The 17,743-nt window shown below is 45.0% G+C and overlaps 1 protein-coding gene across 1 annotated transcript in view; it reads left to right on the forward strand.

Moving 5' to 3' along the window:
• The window catches only part of SPG11 (SPG11 vesicle trafficking associated, spatacsin), a 33,443-nt gene extending 16,212 nt beyond the window's left edge, over window positions 1-17,231 (forward strand). The window contains exons 20-40 of the mRNA XM_069866576.1: window positions 600-666; window positions 1,117-1,282; window positions 2,806-3,011; window positions 3,611-3,719; window positions 4,086-4,245; window positions 5,105-5,362; window positions 5,580-5,780; window positions 6,079-6,186; window positions 6,427-6,589; window positions 6,957-7,171; window positions 7,522-8,266; window positions 9,091-9,233; window positions 9,977-10,175; window positions 11,145-11,282; window positions 12,885-13,018; window positions 13,262-13,369; window positions 13,966-14,134; window positions 14,700-14,788; window positions 15,596-15,751; window positions 16,204-16,355; window positions 16,836-17,231. Of these exons, the coding sequence (XP_069722677.1) occupies window positions 600-666; window positions 1,117-1,282; window positions 2,806-3,011; window positions 3,611-3,719; window positions 4,086-4,245; window positions 5,105-5,362; window positions 5,580-5,780; window positions 6,079-6,186; window positions 6,427-6,589; window positions 6,957-7,171; window positions 7,522-8,266; window positions 9,091-9,233; window positions 9,977-10,175; window positions 11,145-11,282; window positions 12,885-13,018; window positions 13,262-13,369; window positions 13,966-14,134; window positions 14,700-14,788; window positions 15,596-15,751; window positions 16,204-16,355; window positions 16,836-17,016 (3,867 nt within the window). The 3' untranslated portion in view covers window positions 17,017-17,231. The remainder of the gene's footprint in view (window positions 1-599; window positions 667-1,116; window positions 1,283-2,805; window positions 3,012-3,610; window positions 3,720-4,085; window positions 4,246-5,104; window positions 5,363-5,579; window positions 5,781-6,078; window positions 6,187-6,426; window positions 6,590-6,956; window positions 7,172-7,521; window positions 8,267-9,090; window positions 9,234-9,976; window positions 10,176-11,144; window positions 11,283-12,884; window positions 13,019-13,261; window positions 13,370-13,965; window positions 14,135-14,699; window positions 14,789-15,595; window positions 15,752-16,203; window positions 16,356-16,835) is intronic.
• The last annotated feature ends 512 nt before the right edge of the window (window positions 17,232-17,743 follow it).

The raw sequence follows: 17,743 nt of genomic DNA on the forward strand, positions 1-17,743 counted from the left end.
TTATAGCTTCCTTTGGAACAGTTGTTTATGGTGGTACCTAAACATAGTGAGTCTGGCTTCCCCCACCTCCCTGGTACGTGAAGGCGCCTGCAGTGCAGAATGTCAAGCCCTGCAGTGTCAGAGAAGTGACAGTGGCAGTTTCTTTGATGTTGCCACAGCTAAAATGGTTTTAATTGAGATAAATAGCCATTTAGAGTTAAAGGGTGTGTCTTATGGGATGTCATGCCACGTTTCTGGGCAAATGCCTTTTACTTCAGATCTGTGGTACAAGATAGATGCATATTTGGAGGAAATGCTCGGAATTATTAATTATAAAGGACAGTGTTAACTTTGCTAAGATCACAGTTCAGCAAAATACTTCAGCATGTTCTTTCCCTGTTGCCTTAGACCAAAGTGTAAGCCTTCCCTTGCACTTGTTTGCATTCTGATCCTACGGAGCAGATAGATGTGTACATTTACAAGAAAACTGAGAGGAGATCCATCCCTGCTTGGTGGCAGCACAGGCGACTCCTGATTGTCTGCTCCCTAAAATATTCTGTGCTCTGGTCTCATGTGCAAATCACAAGCTGTCTCAGCATATTTTGTTTCTTGTCTTTCAGTCATTAGTGCCCTTCGACCCCACTAAATTATTTGGCTGGCAGTCAACAAACACTCTTGCTGCATCAGGTACATTACTTGCAAATTTTATGTGCTTTTTTTAGCCTGAGCACCTGGGATAAAATACCATCCAGAAGAAGCATTTGGCATTTGAACTGGTTCAAGTGGCCATTTCTTTTACAAAAAAAAACCCGTTGTAATTTACTAAAATCTGTTTTGAAAGGAAATGCTAGGGTTGCCCTTTTCCATTAAGCTCTTCACAGAAGTTTTTCTAAATGTATTATGAGACAGAAGAGCCATATTTTATTTTTAAAGCAAGTCAAAGGCCTAAGAAGTTATCTAGAGTTTGGATTTGACAATGAGAATTGGAAGTTTTGGTGGAGTTTGGCTATGCTGAGCTTTGAATTGGAACAAGAGGAGAGGTATTTGATTGTCATCTCATGTTTTGTAGCTGAGAGCCATTTTCTATGTTTAATTCAACTGTTTTTCAGGTCATAACAATGGTTATGTTCTTTGTAGATGCATCGAGTGACTTTCCTCATTTTTCATCCCCTGAACTGGTGAACAAATACGCTGTAATGGAACGGCTGGATTTTTTGTACTACTTGCACCACGGACGTCCATCGTTTGCTTTTGGAACATTCTTGGTCCAGCAGTTAGTAAAGAGCAAATCTCCCAAACAGCTGTAAGTCTCGAAAATGACAGCGGAATTGTTCTGCCGAGGTGATAATCTGTCACATGGAGCGACATTAACCCTTCCAAAAACAATCAAGCGGTGTTCATTGCATCACAGGAAATTTTAGATGTCTGAGCAGTCTGTTCAGTCCCACATCAAGTAGGATAGAAATAAATGATCACCTAAAAGAAGGTGAGATTTATTTTAGATTACCTAAGTGAAGGCTGCTCGGTGAAAACAAGGCATGAAAACTGTTCCATGTCACACAGAGGTGGTCATTTCTCTAGGGACCTGAGCCTCTGGATCACTTTGTAGAAAAAAAAGATGCCCCATTTCTTTAACATTTCCCAAGAAGGACACTTATTTAGTTAAGTTGATAAGACAAATAACATAGTGAGGACTGAAGGAATTCAGTTTTCTTGCTGAGGCTTCACATTCGTGTTCAAAAGGATACAGTCAAAATACACGTCTGGCTTCAATATATTAAATTTATAGAATCATAGAATGATTTGGGTTGGAAATGACCTCAAAGCCCATACAGTTCCACTCCCTGCCATGGGCAGGGACACCTCCCACTGGGTCAGGAGGCTCAAGGCCCATCCAACCTGGCCTTGGACACCTCCAGGGATGGGGCAGCCACAACTTCCCTGGGCAACCTGGGCCAGTGCTGCCCCACCTTCATTGTAAAGAATTTCCTCCATATGCCCAGTCTAAATCTGCACCTCTGCAATTTAAAGCTGTTCCCCTACGTCTTGTCAGTCCATGCCTTTGTAAAAAGTCCTTCCCCAGCTTTCCTGGAGCCCCTTTCAGCACTGGAAGCTGCTCTGAGGTCTCTCCGCAGCCTTCTCTTCTCTAGGATGAACAACCCCAACTCTCTCAGCCTGTCCTCATAGCAGAGATGCTCCAGCCCTTGATCATCTTCATGGCCATCACTGTTTCTTTCTAGAATGTCTTGTTGTGTATTAGTCACTATTTGTTTCTTTTCATCACTTCTATACAACTCAGTTTCTTTTGTGTAAACAGATAGGATCTGGGCAAAAAGGAAAATGCTTCTTAATGTAAACTGAAGTACCAAATACTTTGAAAGACGGCCAAGTGTGCATGACTTTTTCACTTGCTCTACTGGAAGCATCTTGGATAACAGACGAACTAGGCACTGTAGAAACGCTCAGGATACCTGTTCGCTTACTGTGATCCACTGATGAGTTTCAGGTTCTTGGAGCTGTGGTGCTTGGATTGTAAACTCTGCAGTGGGACCATTTGCACTAAAACTGCTGGCAGGCATTTTTATTCATTGTAATATCAAATGCATTTGCTTTAGTTTTTGTTAAAGCTTACGAAATCACAGACTCCGCTCTTATCGTGTGCAAGGCTTTATTTTGACACTTGAATTTCTTTACAAACATGAAACTTTGAGTCTGTGAATGTCTTTCCTGCTAATAATTCTCTTGAGTTTGGTAAAGCTTGTAGGTAGGTGGAGAATATTCGTGTTTGAGAAGTTGTTCAAGTCACCTGTCTTGTTTCTGTTTCAGGATTCAGCAAGCAGGAAATCAAGCCTATATTTTGGCCCTGTCTTTCTTCAGCGTGCCGGCGGTCACAGCAGCCTGCGTCTGTTTTCTAGAGTTGCTTGGTCTTGACAGCCTCAAACTCAGGGTCGATATTAAAGTTGCAAATGTAATTTTCAGTTATAGAGCTAGAAATGAAGAATCTCAGCACAATCAAATAAGAGAATCTTTGGGTAAGGGTGTCTTCTGTTTGCTTTAAAGTAGGGTACCACGTGTTTATTGGGCAGAGAAGCAAAGGTGGACTGAAAGATGGTGCCTAACTTCTCAGGAATGCAATAGAAGCACCGTGTCATTTGAAGAGCTAAGGGTTTTGCCCTTCATTTATTCCTGCTTCTCACTGATTTTAAAGGTGTGGGTTTAACCTGGCATGTCAAATAATGTAGGAAAACTGTACTAGGACATGCAGCCAGAACTGCAGGAGTGTTGAATAGACACTGTCACACAGCTGCCTAAGGCTCAGGGTAGTATTTATTACATTAAGGTTCAGCCTGATGTTGTAATAGTATAACTAGAGAATTAAACAAAGAGGTGTTAGCAAAGCTCTCTTCTCTTTTGTGCTTGAAATCTGTCTTACAGCTGTAGTGAAATCAGATATTCAAAGCTGGAAGGAAATTAGATTTATCCTAGGAATAACTTCATAAAGTTGGATTCTAGCTATAGATCCATAGATGTCTTTAGTCCCAGCTAGGAAACTACTGGCACTTTTGAAAATATCACCCTTTCTCTCATCCCAAATAGCATCTCAGAAATAGTAATGTGTTCTTTTAAACAGTTGAAAAGTTAACAAAGTTGGCTGATGGTGAAAAAGCAGCAGCAGCAGCAGTTCTTCTCTCCTTAGAGGAAGCCTTTTGGGATACAGTCGAGCGTCAAGGATTTCAGAAGTGAGTAAAACCTGATTTAAAGGATTATGCCCGCAAATTGAGATTGAGCACTGAATTTTACCATTAGTGTATGCAGATAGTATTAAGGACCTCTGTGTGTTCTGTTGCAGTAAACTGAACAATGGTATTTGAATGTAGAATATGGTCGTGGTGTTTCAAATAGCAGAGGCAGTAGATGGGTACTGGCAAGCGTGAGCAAGTGCACACAGAGCACCAAAGCTCCCGCAGTGGAATGTGCCCTAATCCATAGTGAAGGCAATGGAAGTGCTGGCATTGCTGTTTGCAAGCAGTGGGTGTCAGGCCATACTTTAACATCTGGTGTAAATAGCAGTTTATGTCAGCTGAAGCTCTTGAAATTCCACGCAGGACGTCCAGTGACTCTAGAAGACAGTGGTCTTTGGTAATGCAGTTCTGTAAGCTCCATAATATCAGACGGAGCACGTCTTACCTAAAGGAATGTGCTAAGTGCAACGACTGGCTGCAGTTCCTCACCCAAGCCCAGCTGCACAGCTACCGGCCGGATGAGGTGAGCTGTCCCTGTGTGGCTGTCAATGAGGACGGAGTTTGTCGTGAGAGTTCTTGGTCTGTGGTGGTCAGAAAAAAAAAAAAGAAAAAGGGAAGGGAAAAATAGATTTTTTTTTAAATGAGAATATCACATTGAGGGGAGAACGTAAAGTTGAAGCCTTATCAGTTTCCAGGGAGTTGTCTCACGATGCTCGATATCCTCTGATTATGATACTCATACTGTTTGTAAGTTTAATTTAAAATCATTTAGTTAGTGTGGGTTTTCCTACTGGAGAATGACCCTATGATCAATGTTAGTTTTAATAAAGCCACTTATCTTTCCTTTCACAACTTACATCCATTTTTGTGTAAAGACGCTTAGGCTTTTGAGAATCCAAATCTTCCATTTTCTGTTTTGAATGTAATTTAAAAATTAATAAAGTGTTACCAATATATAAAAATTGGAAGCAGTTTGGGAAAAGTAATGTGAGGAAGCTAACTGGAAAATTCCAGGTAAGATGTTACTTAGCAGACCTGGATTTTAACTTGGATCTTCTTGTTGTCTTGAAAAGAAAAATAGGTGATTACAGAACAGCAGCTAATTAGGCCCTTTTCATGATGTGCCAAGGGACAGCTGTGACCAAAGTGTCTCTAGGAGGCATTTTAGCTGCATGCGAAACAAGGAGCTTCAATATTATATTGGAATAATTAACACATACAGAACACTTCTTCCACCCTAGGTCTCCAAAAATGTACTAAAAGATTGGATTTGAGGAACGTTTTACTTGCCTTTTCTGCATCTACAATGCTTCAGTCCTTCTGCCTCCCCGGTTCCGTTTGGATCTCAGTCTGTGTAGATACTTTTGGTTCTGTTTTCCTAGGTCATTCCTATCCTTCAAGAATTCGCTCCTGTTTTACAAGATCACTTGATGTTGGCCCTGGAGAAGTTACCACTTTTGTGTCCTGGCGCGGGGAGTCCTGCAGACAGCCCTGCTGAGGTGCTGGAGAGCAAAACCACGGATGGACTCTTTCAGATTCTCCTTCAGTGTCAGGCGAAGGCCAGCCCTTCACATTTCCTTCTGACTGAAGGACTGAGAGAGGATGCTCCCATTCTGAGTGTTCTAGCAGCTTGTTTCCCAGTGAGTATTAAAGGGAGTATTTACCTTTTAGAGGAGTAAGTACTGAAAAAGTGCACAGTTATATTAAAGGCTGGGTGTGTAGGTTGCGTTCATCAAGTTATTTTCTCTTGTTTTGTGGTAATTGTGACTAGAACGACACATTTCTCCAAGTGGCATGTATACCGAGGTGGCGGTTGTCTCTGGTTATTATAAAACCATCGTTTTCATTATTTGCCAGGATGCAAACATCGTTCATTGTCTCTGTGTGTGGATCCTTACTTCTGTGGATGATGCCACCAGAGCTGAAGCAATGAACCATGTTCACGGCACAGCAGAAAGTCACGAGTGGGACATCCATGACCTGTCAATCATCTGGAAGATCTTCTTAAGAAAGCAAAAAAGTAAAACTCTTCTAAATGGCTTCCAGCTCTTCTTAAAGGTAAGGCGATGTCTTTTTAGTTGTATGCTTGAACTCATTCTGAAGAGCAGGTGACATATAGATTCCCCCCTTGTCTTGCTGTTTGTTGCCCTGGGTGTGATACACTGAAAATCCCAGTTGAGTAAGAAAATCTTTGAATGGAAGTTCTTTGAAGTATTGCAGATTCACAGATTGTGCTTCAGCCTTGCATGCAATATTGATAAATGAGAATTTTATTGTTCTGGTACTTAGAAAGGCAAACTCTACAGTTACTGAGGTACTTCTGTAAACAATTCTAAATTGTTCTTGTGTCTTAAAGGATTCACCTTTACTGTTCGTACTGGAGATGTATCAGCTATGTATGAGCTCTAAAAAATATAGCGAAGCTAAAACCAAACTGGACAAATTTCAGGAAAGTCTCACAAAAGTAAGGAAACTAATTTTCTCAGTGTCTTTGCTTGGGTCTTCTCCTATTAGAATGTGATCAACATCTGATGTTATATGTGAGAAAGGGGGTGTTTAGGATGACCTAGGAGCTTATTTGTGAAGCAGTAGTGTTCAGTGGATTCTTTTTGTTGCTGACAGTTGATAGAAAAATGGGTTTTGACAGTTCAAAATCTGCAGTTTTTCTAAGCCCTCTAACACTTAAAAATGTTTATCTACACAGCTGAAAACTGCGGAGGAACCAACAGCATCAGAATTACCTGTGCAGTGGCTGGAATCCCAAGCGTTGTTTCTGCTTGAGTTGATGATGCAGCAATGTAGGACGGAGTACGAATTAGGAAAGCTCTTACAGCTGTTTGCTGCTGCAGATAATCTTCTGCTCAATGGTAAATATTGCTGCTTTAGTCTAATGACCACATCCAATGTTTCTGGAGGGACTGAAAATGTTTACTTTAAGTGTATTCATACTGTTGTATTTTTGTATAAGCATTTCTATAGCCAGACCTGGTCCTTATGGTGAATCACAGTGGTGCAAATGGAACTGCGTGTGTGTCTGGGAGAATGATTGCATGCAAGTGTTGATGAGGGGTGCACAGATTATCTGCAAAAGCATTTTAGTTATGGATTGAGACCTTATTTTCGGTCCCATCTAAAAGCTGTGCTGCTGCTCTGGTAGAGTTGCATGCTGAAATAAGCAGAATTGCCTTAGGTTTTAGCTCCTGCTGCCTTTAATTGTTTGTACTCTTGTAACAGGCCCCTACGTGAAGAAACTCTGTGCACTCAGTGAGACCCTACAGGATTCCTCCATATCAATTAATCGCTCCATCCTAACTAGTTACGATATGGAGATGTTTCGGAATGAGTGCAAGTCGATTCTGGAGCAGCTACAGGAGAAAGGAATGTTCTCTCAGGCTCGGGAGGTAGCAGCACTGGCTGAACTACCCATGGACAACGTAGTTATCCAAGAGGTACAGTGTAGTTAACTGAGGATATCCACCTCCTCATACTCCTGCTACTCACAGCATTGAAAACGTTGCTTCTCAGCCCTTCTGAGACACAAATGTTCCTTCAAATCACTTTTTATTTTAGATGCACGTACCCCAAACATGTTCACTATCAGTGTGGAGCTGAGTATCTTTCCTTATTCTTTGGCTGTTTTTACTTGCTATATGGTCTGTTTTGTGTGGTGAGGGAAATAGATGGATTTGTTGCATACTGGGACACGATCTAAATTCAGTTTTTCAGTATTCTGGCCATCCAGTGTTATTTTTTTCTTTCTTGGAAAGGCAGTTGTTTAAAACCTCTGTGAATTTTGCAGGTTCTACGAGATCTCCGTCGGTTGAGAGACATCGGACAGTGGCATCAAGACCAGACAAGGACTGAATTCTGGAAAAAGTGTAATGACAACTTTGTGAAAAACTCAATCTCCAGCAAAGCTGCATCTGATTTTTTTTTAAATCAGGCAAATGCAGTATTTGAATCTTTAGCTCATGAGAAGATAAGCAGCATCATGGAGAGGCATTTGTTGCTTACCCTAGCCGGTCACTGGCTCGCCAAGGATGACTCGGTGGCACTGCATGAATTAGAAGAAATAGAGAAGCAGATCTGGATTTGTCGCATTGCACAGCGAACGCTCTCCACAGATGGAGGGGGCAGCAAGTTGAGCTTTCCCTCCCACGTTGCAGCGAACAGGGATCTCACCTTTGATAACTTAGCTAAGGAGTTCTCTTTTTCCAAGCTACCTGCTCTAAACACACCAAAGTGCTTAAAACTGGAGGGTCTTGCATTGAAGGAGTCTCAGCAGACCTTGACTGATGAGGAGGAGGAATCGCTCAAGTGTCTGATTGGCTGCCTTCTTGATGAGGGAAGCGTGCATGAAGCCAGCCGTGTTTGCCAGTATTTCCACTTCTACCACCGAGATGTTTCGCTGGTGTTGCACTGCCGAGCTCTGGCATCGGGGGAGACCAACCTAGAAAGGCTGCACACGGATATTCAGACTCTTCTTGTAGCGAAGGAGAAGACCTCTGAAGGCAGTGCCTCACAGCAAAGCAGAGCCCCAAGTGGTGAGTGACGCTGACTGGGTGGCACCATTGCTGGGGTTCTGCTGGTTTTTCCTTTTTTTTTAGCCTTAATTTCAGGAAATAAGGCCTTCATGGCAGCGGGTCAGCTCTCTGGTTCATAAATCCCCTGGTGAAAGGAATTTGAGGCCTTGTGATGTATGTTGCTTGTCTGTGCTTTAGGCAGGGAGTTCTGTTTGCAGTGTCTATAGTCTCTGAATTGCTTGTTTTTTATAGTTCACAACTATTCCAGTAAAGTAGCCCCGAGCTTCATCTGTGTCCCTGCTTTTGAAGTACACAGTCTATTAAATCTTGAGTGTATTTTTGGAGCCAAAACATGTAAATGCTTTAAATAATATATTTCTCTGAATTCCTTGTGCTTTATAGAGGCTTAGTGTTTCTTATTAATTGCAAGGCTAAGGCTGATAAAGTTTCTATAAAAGGACTCTGTACATATTTACAGAGCCTGAATGGGAAAGCTGTCAGCTGGAACATTACTGTCTAATCCTAGCATGTATAGAGCTTAATAGAAAGAGGAGAGAATAGAAGAACCTAAGCTGTCATGAAGACTACTGACCCCTTATGCTCAGGAATTTTATATCTGAGACATTATTGTGGATATTCGAGCTCATTTGTGTTCTGTGAATATCTTTTGTATCCTAAAACTTAAGACAAAAAATATATAAAATCATAGGTATCAAGAGTTTGGTTTTCAAAGACAGAAAGAATTATGTATTGGCTACAGATTGCTGGAGCCCTGCTCCAAGCATGAGTCTTACTGGTGTTTTCTGTCTGTATGAGAAAGGTGTTGATGGTATTTTTGTTCCCAGCCTCAAGCCTAGAAGACTGGACACACCTTGTGGCTCCATCTCCCGATGATCAGGTTGTGACCAGTCTGAAGGCTCTCATAGATGAATGTGTCCATGGACGAAACTACTGCAGACAGGTTCTCTGTTTGTATGAACTTTCTCAGGTAGGTGTCTAGTGATGTTATTGAAGAGTTTTGTATCAAGCTGTGCTGTGGGTGTTTGTGGAGAAAAGGATGGCGAGTGGTGAAGGGCACCAGGTGCCTGAAACAAGCTGCACAGGGTGCCATTGCCAGGCCTTCGTGTGGGGAAATGGCCAGATGCTTCCTAGGTGTGAAGCGTTGAAAAGAACTCAACTCCCAGGCTCCCCAGGCCTCCGCCTCTGCCTCCATTAACCCAGATTTCAGCCCGGGTCTCTTTGATGTGCCTTTTTTATAATCTTTGAAGCACACGTTATTCATCGAGCGCTGTGCTTTAGGCCTTTGTTGTGGAATGCCTTTGTAACCAGCCCAGGGAAGACAGATAGCAGCTGCCGTAGAAGTTTTAGCTTAGAGGAAGTTTGCAGGCCTTCTCCAGGCTGAACAACCCCAACTCTCCCAGCCTGTCCTCATATATTTGGTTCAGGAAAGCCTCTCTGACCATGGCAACAACTCTGTGAGTATTCAAATACAAAGTCCTTACATGCCATCTTGATCTAGAGAACATTGATGCTGAAGATGTCCAGGTGAAGGCGCTGTTAAATGATACAAGGACAGGTTATGTCTGTGGTTTTGAATCTGAGTTTTGTCTGCTTCTCCAGCACCCATCTCTTGCACCACCTTGTTGTTAAGACAATGTCCACAGGTCAGTGTGTGTTCCTGACTGGACTTTTTCCTGTGTAGAATCTTCTAAGTGGAGGTGTCTCTCTTAGGAACTGAACTGCTCCTACAGCGAAATGTCAGCCCACGACCCTGAAAAAGTGCTTCGAGCCATTCTGTCGTCCCGCCAGCCAGCCAGGTGCAGGACCGCTCAGGTGTTCATCACCACGCAAGGTCTGCAGCCTGAAACCGTGGCGGAGCTGGTGGCCGAAGAAATCATGCAGGAATTACTGGCATCTTCTGAAGGGAAAGGTAATAAAGAGGCTCCCTCTGGTATTTTAGCACTTTTGGTCTGTAAGTGCAATATTTGTGGACCAGGAAAACAGTCCTTGCTCTCGAGATATCTGAGTGCTATTTATTGCCAGTAACTTTTGGGCAGCTCTTGTAAAATGTCTGTAAACCTTGTGTAAGGTTTTATACAGATGTCTGGCTTTGGTTATTTTCGTGTCCAGAGCTGCAGTGTTGAAGGTTTTATTCTTTTTATGGATATAAATGTAATGTTTTTTAAGAAAGGGGTGGTTTGGGTTTTAGTTGTGATCTTTGTGGCCCCACATTGTCTGACTTGGAAAAACTCGTGTTCATTTCTTTGGGAAAAGGTTTCCTTTTTTGTGGAATCTGGGAGGCTTTTCTATTTGAGTAACTTTTACTTCGCCACTACATTAACAACAAAGTTCCATGAGGAACAATGAGCCATTGGATGGAGATTCCTGAGCCCATGTGTGCTCTCCTCTGCTCCTATTCTTTCTGCCCTGCTCCCCCTCACTCTCGCTGCTCCCCTTGTACTCATTAGCTCCAATGATTTGGTGCATCTCCTTTGGAAGAGCCAACTTGCTAACCCAGCAGAAAACAAACCCAGAGAAGAGGAGTTTTCAGTAGAGTTTATGAGTTGAACTGGCTGATGGAGGAGTGTTGATCAGAGCTACTGCGAGGGCTGGGTTGGAGTCGTGCTGTGTGAGGAAGGGGAGCTGCAGCCTGCTGGGTTTGGGAAACCATGCAGTAGCAGTGGAGTTGTTCATTCAGCTGGCAAAGAAGCAGTATCTGGTTCTTAAACTTAAGCAGTAAGATCAGAAGTCTCTAGAACTGCAGTTCCCAGTGTTAGGCCAGGCTGGATGAAGTTATATTAACTGGGCTGTTTTGGTGGTTTTTTTTCTGTTACCATAGCTAATCTCTCCTGAACAACAGTACTTCAGAGTACGTAACTCTCTCTCTGTCTGGATGTAGGACAGAAACACGTTTGGAACCCTGCAGCTGAGAGCGAGGCATTCCTGCAGCTGGCAAAGCTGTGCCAGGACCATACACTGGTTGGCATGAAGTTACTGGATAAAATTTCCTCCGTACCACGTGGGGAACTGTCATGCAGTAAGTAAATGGCAACTGATACTCGATGGAACCAGGGCGGTACCGGGCACAGCATGACTTGGTTTAAAATCACATCGCAGATTGAAAGCAAAGCTGGCAGAAGCAGCTGTTACTCGTGTCAGCTTTGGTATTAAGGGAATGTATCCGAGCATCCGTACAGGACACGCGTGAGCTGCTGAACTGCCGGGTCGGTTTGCTTCCCAAACAAAATGGAGATTGTGTTGTGCCACCAGCTGGTAAATGCAGTCAGTGGGTTACCTTAGTCTGCTGCACAAGGAGGGGATTGTGGTTTTCGTCATGATAACTACAATTAGAAATGGCTTTCTTTATCTATTTCTTAAATGACATTCCTAGATCTTTTGCTACTGAAGTCCATTTCCCACTTTGCAGCTCTGTGTATTGTTGTCACTGAGTTTATAAAGCACAGCTGAGGCACTTTGGTGCCATTTTGCCACCCTAACCAGCAGTGGCAAAGCGAAACCTTCCAATTATTTATTTAGACTGTTTCAAAAACAATTCCTTACGGGCAGCTCCTCTCTGAGGAGCACGAGAGAAGACAAGATTGTAGTGCAAGCTGCGTAAGGAGTGTTAACATGGGCAGAACTTCCAAAGTTCTTTTATCCAGAGTGGTGAGGAAGGAGCATCTTCTAGCAGGCGTTCTGCAGAAGTGAAAGCACGGCTCAAGTGCATGTCAAAACAGTTCTGTTAGAATCCAGCACTGGGAATTTGGAAACCCTTCGTGAGAAAATAAATAATTAAAAGCACCTTGTTTGTACAATCTTTGTCCGTAACACATTCACCCTGGTGTCCAATCTTAGTTTGTGCTTTATTTTGTCTGGTTAAGTAACATGGGGGTGTGGGGGCGAGTGTTTTCTTGTATGGTCAACTAAAACTGAGGAAAAGACTGTGGAAACAGTGTTGGGAATTACCAAATAGTGCTGGAGGACTCTTGGTCGCCTTGACTCGAGTCCCCACCAGAGCACTGTTTTACAGGGGAAGGTATAGCCGCTTTGTTTTGAAATCTATTATACTGGGTTATGACATTGACTGTCAAAAATAAAGTTTCCAAAATCTGCATTTTTAAGCATGTTGTGACCAGCTCGTGCAGCGCCGAGTGCTTTGCATGTGCCAAGAGCGAGGTCTGGGGCTCATCGTGTCACCGCTGCTTTAGATAAGGCCAGGCCTTCCATGGAAAATGGAATATGCTGAGTTGTTCTGTTCTAACTCATCTGTTAGCGTATGGAATTCATGGAGGATTTTTCAGACCCAGATGCAAAAGAGCTGCCTGGTGACACCGGGTGCTGAGCTATCGTTACACGCTTGTCAGCCGGATTTGGGGGAGGTTGGAAGTTTTTTGTGCAGAATAAAACAACGTTTTAGCAGATGATCCAACCCCCCTGACTTTGCCGCAGATTCTGTTACAGAAACTTCTTAAACTGCGTAGGGCAGAACCAGAACTGGCCCCACTTTCTAAGCCAGTTCTGCTGCTTGGAATGAGAAGGATTGTTTCCTCTGCAGAGATGGTGTCACCTTTGGAGAGAGGCTTAATAACCAACTTCCACAGCTTGTTAGCTGCAAAACCCGAGTTCTTCTGTTTTTCAGTTACAGAACTGCTGATTGTGGCCCATAACTGCTTCAGTCTGACTTGCCACATGGAAGGAATCACTAGAGTCCTTCAAGCAGCACGGCTCTTCACTGATGAATATTTAGCACCTAACGAAGAGTTTGGGCTCGTGGTATGTGTCTTTGATGCTTTAAGTGTTCATCCAGTAGCTGTGTGAAGGTTTCCATGTGTGCATTGGGAAATAATCCTGTGAGCAGTGTGTGGAGGAGGTGGGTGATGGAGCGGAGGGCAGTTCTTTCTGGTTGACTGACCTTGTCTGGCCTGTCCCTAGAAGCTAAAAGTGGGTGCTTGATCTGGCCCCTGACTGCTCAGAGAGAAGGGGTTTCTGCTTCTACTCACGCTGTTAATCCCACAGGTTCGTCTTCTCACTGGGATTGGCAGATACAACGAAATGACCTACGTATTCGAGCTGCTGCATCAGAAACACTACTTCGAAGTGCTCATGAGGAAGAAATTGGACCCAGTAGGTGGAGGGGATAAAGGGGAGAATTCGTTCAGAGTGTGGCTACACCAGAAACTGATGTTTATGCAACAGCGTGGAATGGTCTGGGGATTTTAGTTGCCGGAGTGCAGGAAGCGTTATCCAAGTTTCACTGTAATGAATTAATTCTGGAGTTTATTCTGTGTTTCCTTTATCAAGCTTGCTCTAATTCATTCAGTGCTGCGACAAGAGCAGCGCTGAAACGTCAGGCTTGGGAACATCACGTAGTGTTCATGTCCTGCTTCAGTTTTACTTCCAGCTGATGTTTCCTGGGATTTTTAAAACCATAAGTATTTATGGCTTTCTTGTAACATTACTAAAGTCATAAAGAAATGTCAGATTTGACATTTTTGTGCAAATAAGCAAATGCAGAAGTGCTGGATTTTTGTACCTGACGTAGTGTAATTAAGCCCAAACATAACATTGGCATTATGTTTTAAAACAGTATGGAGAAGCCTCAAAAAGTGCAGCGATAGCTTTTTGGAAAGCTCTACCAGAACAGATTTACTTGTGGGAACCGAGATGTGAATTAAAAAAAGCTCTTTAAACCTTAATCTGCTGTTGCTTCTCCTGAGCAGAGCGGGACACTGAAGACAGCTCTGCTGGATTACATCAAGCGCTGTCGCCCCGGGGACAGTGAAAAACACAACATGATAGCCCTGTGCTTCAGCATGTGTCGAGAAATTGGGGAGAACCACGAGGCTGCTGCTCGCATACAGCTCAAACTCATCGAATCTCAGCCCTGGGGTGAGTGGAAGCGGCGTTGCCGTGCTGTGATGTTCATGTGGTGCCACGCAGTGGGCAGAAGTGAGGACACGGGCGTCTCCTTCTTGCTTCAGGAGACTGTGACGCGCTGGGTTTACATAAAGTGCTGGGGTTATGTTTGTGCTGGATGATAACGTGTAAAGGTCTGCACCTCGTGGGTTCTGTGCGGCGGGGGGAAGGCTGTGGGGCACACAGAGCTCTGGCTCTGAAGTGGTGGGCCTGTCACCACAACCAAACCAGCCGCTGTGCCAAATGCCTTTCTGAGCTTACCTGGTGACAGTCAGTGCTTGTCCCCGCTACTGCTGTGGGACGTGGATTTCTCTTCTGTTCTGAGCAAGGTTCCAGCAGTGGCTTTGGCCCACGAACTGAACAGGCAGGACTGTTTCTTTGCTGTTTCTCAGAGCTTTTTAAATAGGACAATTATTTTAGTCATTTGTTGCTTTCTGGAACAGCCCTGGGACAGACTGGGTGCCAGGAGGCATTGCTGCGAGTGACATCGCCTTTGTGTTGCCATTATAACTGGTTATTCCTTTTTTCCTCATTTCAGAGGAGTCTCTTCAGGATGTTGCCAATTTAAAGAAACTGCTGATGAAAGCTCTGACTCTCTTTATTGATGCAGCAGAAAGCTACTCCAAGGTAAAGTGAGTCGCATGACTTCCGTACAGCACTGGGAGTGAGCTGAATGGGGAAAACAAACCCCGCTGTGTGAGGGAGGGTGTGCAGGGTCCTGTCTCAGGAACAAAGGGGATCTCTTGCTCTCTCACAGGAGCCTGAGGAGCGGCACCGTGTTCCCTATTCAGGCTTTAACTCCAGGGTTACAGTTAGCCTCCCCAGTTTTTGAGAAGCAACCATGAGCTTAACTAGCAGGAACAGGACAATATAATCCCAGAATCCCTCAGTTGGAGAAGACCTTTGAGATCAAGTCCAACCGTACTTGTCCATTACTAAACGTGTCTCCAAGCACCTCATCTCCCTGATATTTAAACCCCTCCAGGGCTGGGGACTCCACCACCACCCTGGGCAGCCTCTGCCTGAGAACCCTTTCTGTGAAAAAATATTTCCTCGTGTCCAATCTGGACCTGCCCTGGGGTAGCTTGAGGCCATTCCCTCTTGTCCTGACACTTGGGAGAAGAGACCAGCACCCACCTCTCCACAATCTCCTTCTAGGTAGTTGGAGAGAGCAATGAGATCTCCCCTCAGCCTCCTCTTCTCCAGGCTAAACACCCCCAGCGCTCTCAGCCGCTCCTCGTAATAAGACTTGTTCTCCAGCCCCTTCACCAGCTCTGTTCCCTTCTCTGCTTGCGCTCCAAGACCTCAGTGTCCGTCTTGTAGGGAGGGGCCCACAAGTGAACCCAGGATTCAGGGTGTGGCTCTCGGGAATATTTATCGCTTTCCTCTAGAAATGGGCCTCACGAGGTTTTGTTTCTCTGCTTTACTGAACAGGACTCCTGTGTCCGCCAGGCCTTGCGCTGCAGCCGCCTCACGAAGCTGATCACCTTGCAGCTGCACTTCCTCAACACGGGCCAGAGCACGATGCTCATCAACCTCACCAGGCAGAACCTGATGGACTCCATCGTCTCCTTGCCCAGATTCTACCAGGTGAGCTTGGCTTTCTCAGCTGTTAAAACGATGGTTCCCGGCAGCAGGTGTGGAAGGGCTCTGCGCCTGGGAGCGGGACACTCGGCTCTTGGGGACTTGGCTTTTTGCAGCTGCCCTCACAGCCAGGATCTCGGTGTCCGTGGCTCCCACGCTGCTGCCGGCTTGGACCAGAGCACCGACATCTCTCATTTTGTAATCTTGGAAATAAGAAAGAAGGTTTTTTCCCCAGAGAACAGATGCCCCCCTGCTGTCTTGTTTAGGGGCCGAGGGGAATGAGCTGTGGGATTTTGTTACCCTTGCATTTTTCTGTACCGCAGCTGCGCTCAAGACCAGCACCAAGAGACAGGTCAGACAGAAGACAAGGAATATTTTAAGTATTCCAAATGTAGGAATGTTTCTGTGCGAGAATGAACTCTTTCTGCTTGCTAATTCCAGCTCCATTCTCTCCGCAGGCGGCTATTGTGGCCGAGGCTTACGAGTTTGTTCCAGACTGGGCTGAAGTTCTGTACCAACAAGTGATCGCTAAGGGAGACTTCACCTACTTGGAAGAATTTAAACAACAAAGACCCCTGAAGCCTGGCATTTTTGAGGAGATTGCTAAGAAGTAAGTCGTTCTGTGGTCTGATTTGAGCTTTCTTTTCTACAGACTTTGTTAGCGGAGCAGCTGCATGTTTAACAGCATCAAAGTCTTGGTGCTGTTAAGACCTTTGATGCCGTCAGGGCATTCTAGAGGGACTCCAGCTCAGTGTCCGGTTCCTTGAGGGGACAGCAGCACCGGATCTGCCCTTTCTATTGAGCTGGGCACAAGGGCTGCGTGGGGCTGCTCAGGTCAAATCCTTAATAAAATAAATTAGGGCAAAATAAACAACCAGGAGAATGATAGAACCTTTGAGATCACCAAGTCCAACCCTACCTGTCCACTATTAAACCAGATCCCTGAGCACCTCATCTGCCCGTCTTTTAAACCCCTCCAGGGACGGTGACTCCACCACATCCCTGTGCCGCCTCTGCCAGGGCCTGAGAACCGTTTAGGTGAAGAAATTTTTTTTTACGTACTGTTTTATATGTGCTCCGTTCTTTCCAGAGTCCAACACCACCCCCCTACTGACGCTGCTCTGAAGAACCTGAAGAAGCTGTTGGCTTACTGCGAGGACATCTACACCTACTACAGACTGGCCTACGATAACAAGTTCTACGATGTGGCAAATGCGCTCCTGAAGGACGCACAGACTGGCTGCTGCCTCAACGATCTGTTATCCAATTAGACTCCCGCCTCGGGGAAGCAGAGACTGGCTCGGGGAAGCGCCAGCGCCACAGCTTCTGGCACAGTCGGGGCTGCCTCGTTGAGCTCTTTGACCAGGTAACCCACCTGCGTGGGAAGGTTACGCCCCAAAACTGGTGGTGGCTGTAAATATTTCAAATGTGAGGACAGTGCGAACCTGAAGTTGTGTTTTGTACAATAAATGTTACTGTTTACAAACCCCCTGACTAACCAGCAGCTGCAGAACGGCTCGACTGACGCTGCCCCTGAGGATCAGCGTCCCTCCAAACTGGGGCAGCAGGTGATGGATCACAGGATTCGTGTCTAAACCAGTAAAAGGCAGAAATGGAACACACAGACACGCAGTGAAATGAGCGGGAGAAGGTTGTAGATGCACACTAGGATAATCCCTTTCAGCCCAATGAGCCCGGGTTTTTTTTTTTTCTGGCTTAGAGTGAAATAGCCTTGTACCACTCTCAGCACGCACTGAACGTGCTGCTGTCCTGGAGTAAAAAAGTCATTGAGCACCAACCTATTCTTAGTGGTTCCTGACTGGTGTGGAGCTCGGCCTGTCCTGCTGGGCCGTGGGCATCGGTGCCCGGCCAGGAGCCAGAGGATCCCACGCTGTGGATGGGCCAGCGAGGTTACAAGGTTAGATCTGACTGAGCAGGGAGGGGCAAGAGTTGAGCATGGCTGCAGGGCTGGAAAAGGTAAGTTCAGCATGGAGAGGG

Source organism: Phaenicophaeus curvirostris, chromosome 12, assembly GCF_032191515.1.
Source record: "Phaenicophaeus curvirostris isolate KB17595 chromosome 12, BPBGC_Pcur_1.0, whole genome shotgun sequence".
Taxonomy (NCBI): Eukaryota; Metazoa; Chordata; class Aves; order Cuculiformes; family Cuculidae; genus Phaenicophaeus; species Phaenicophaeus curvirostris.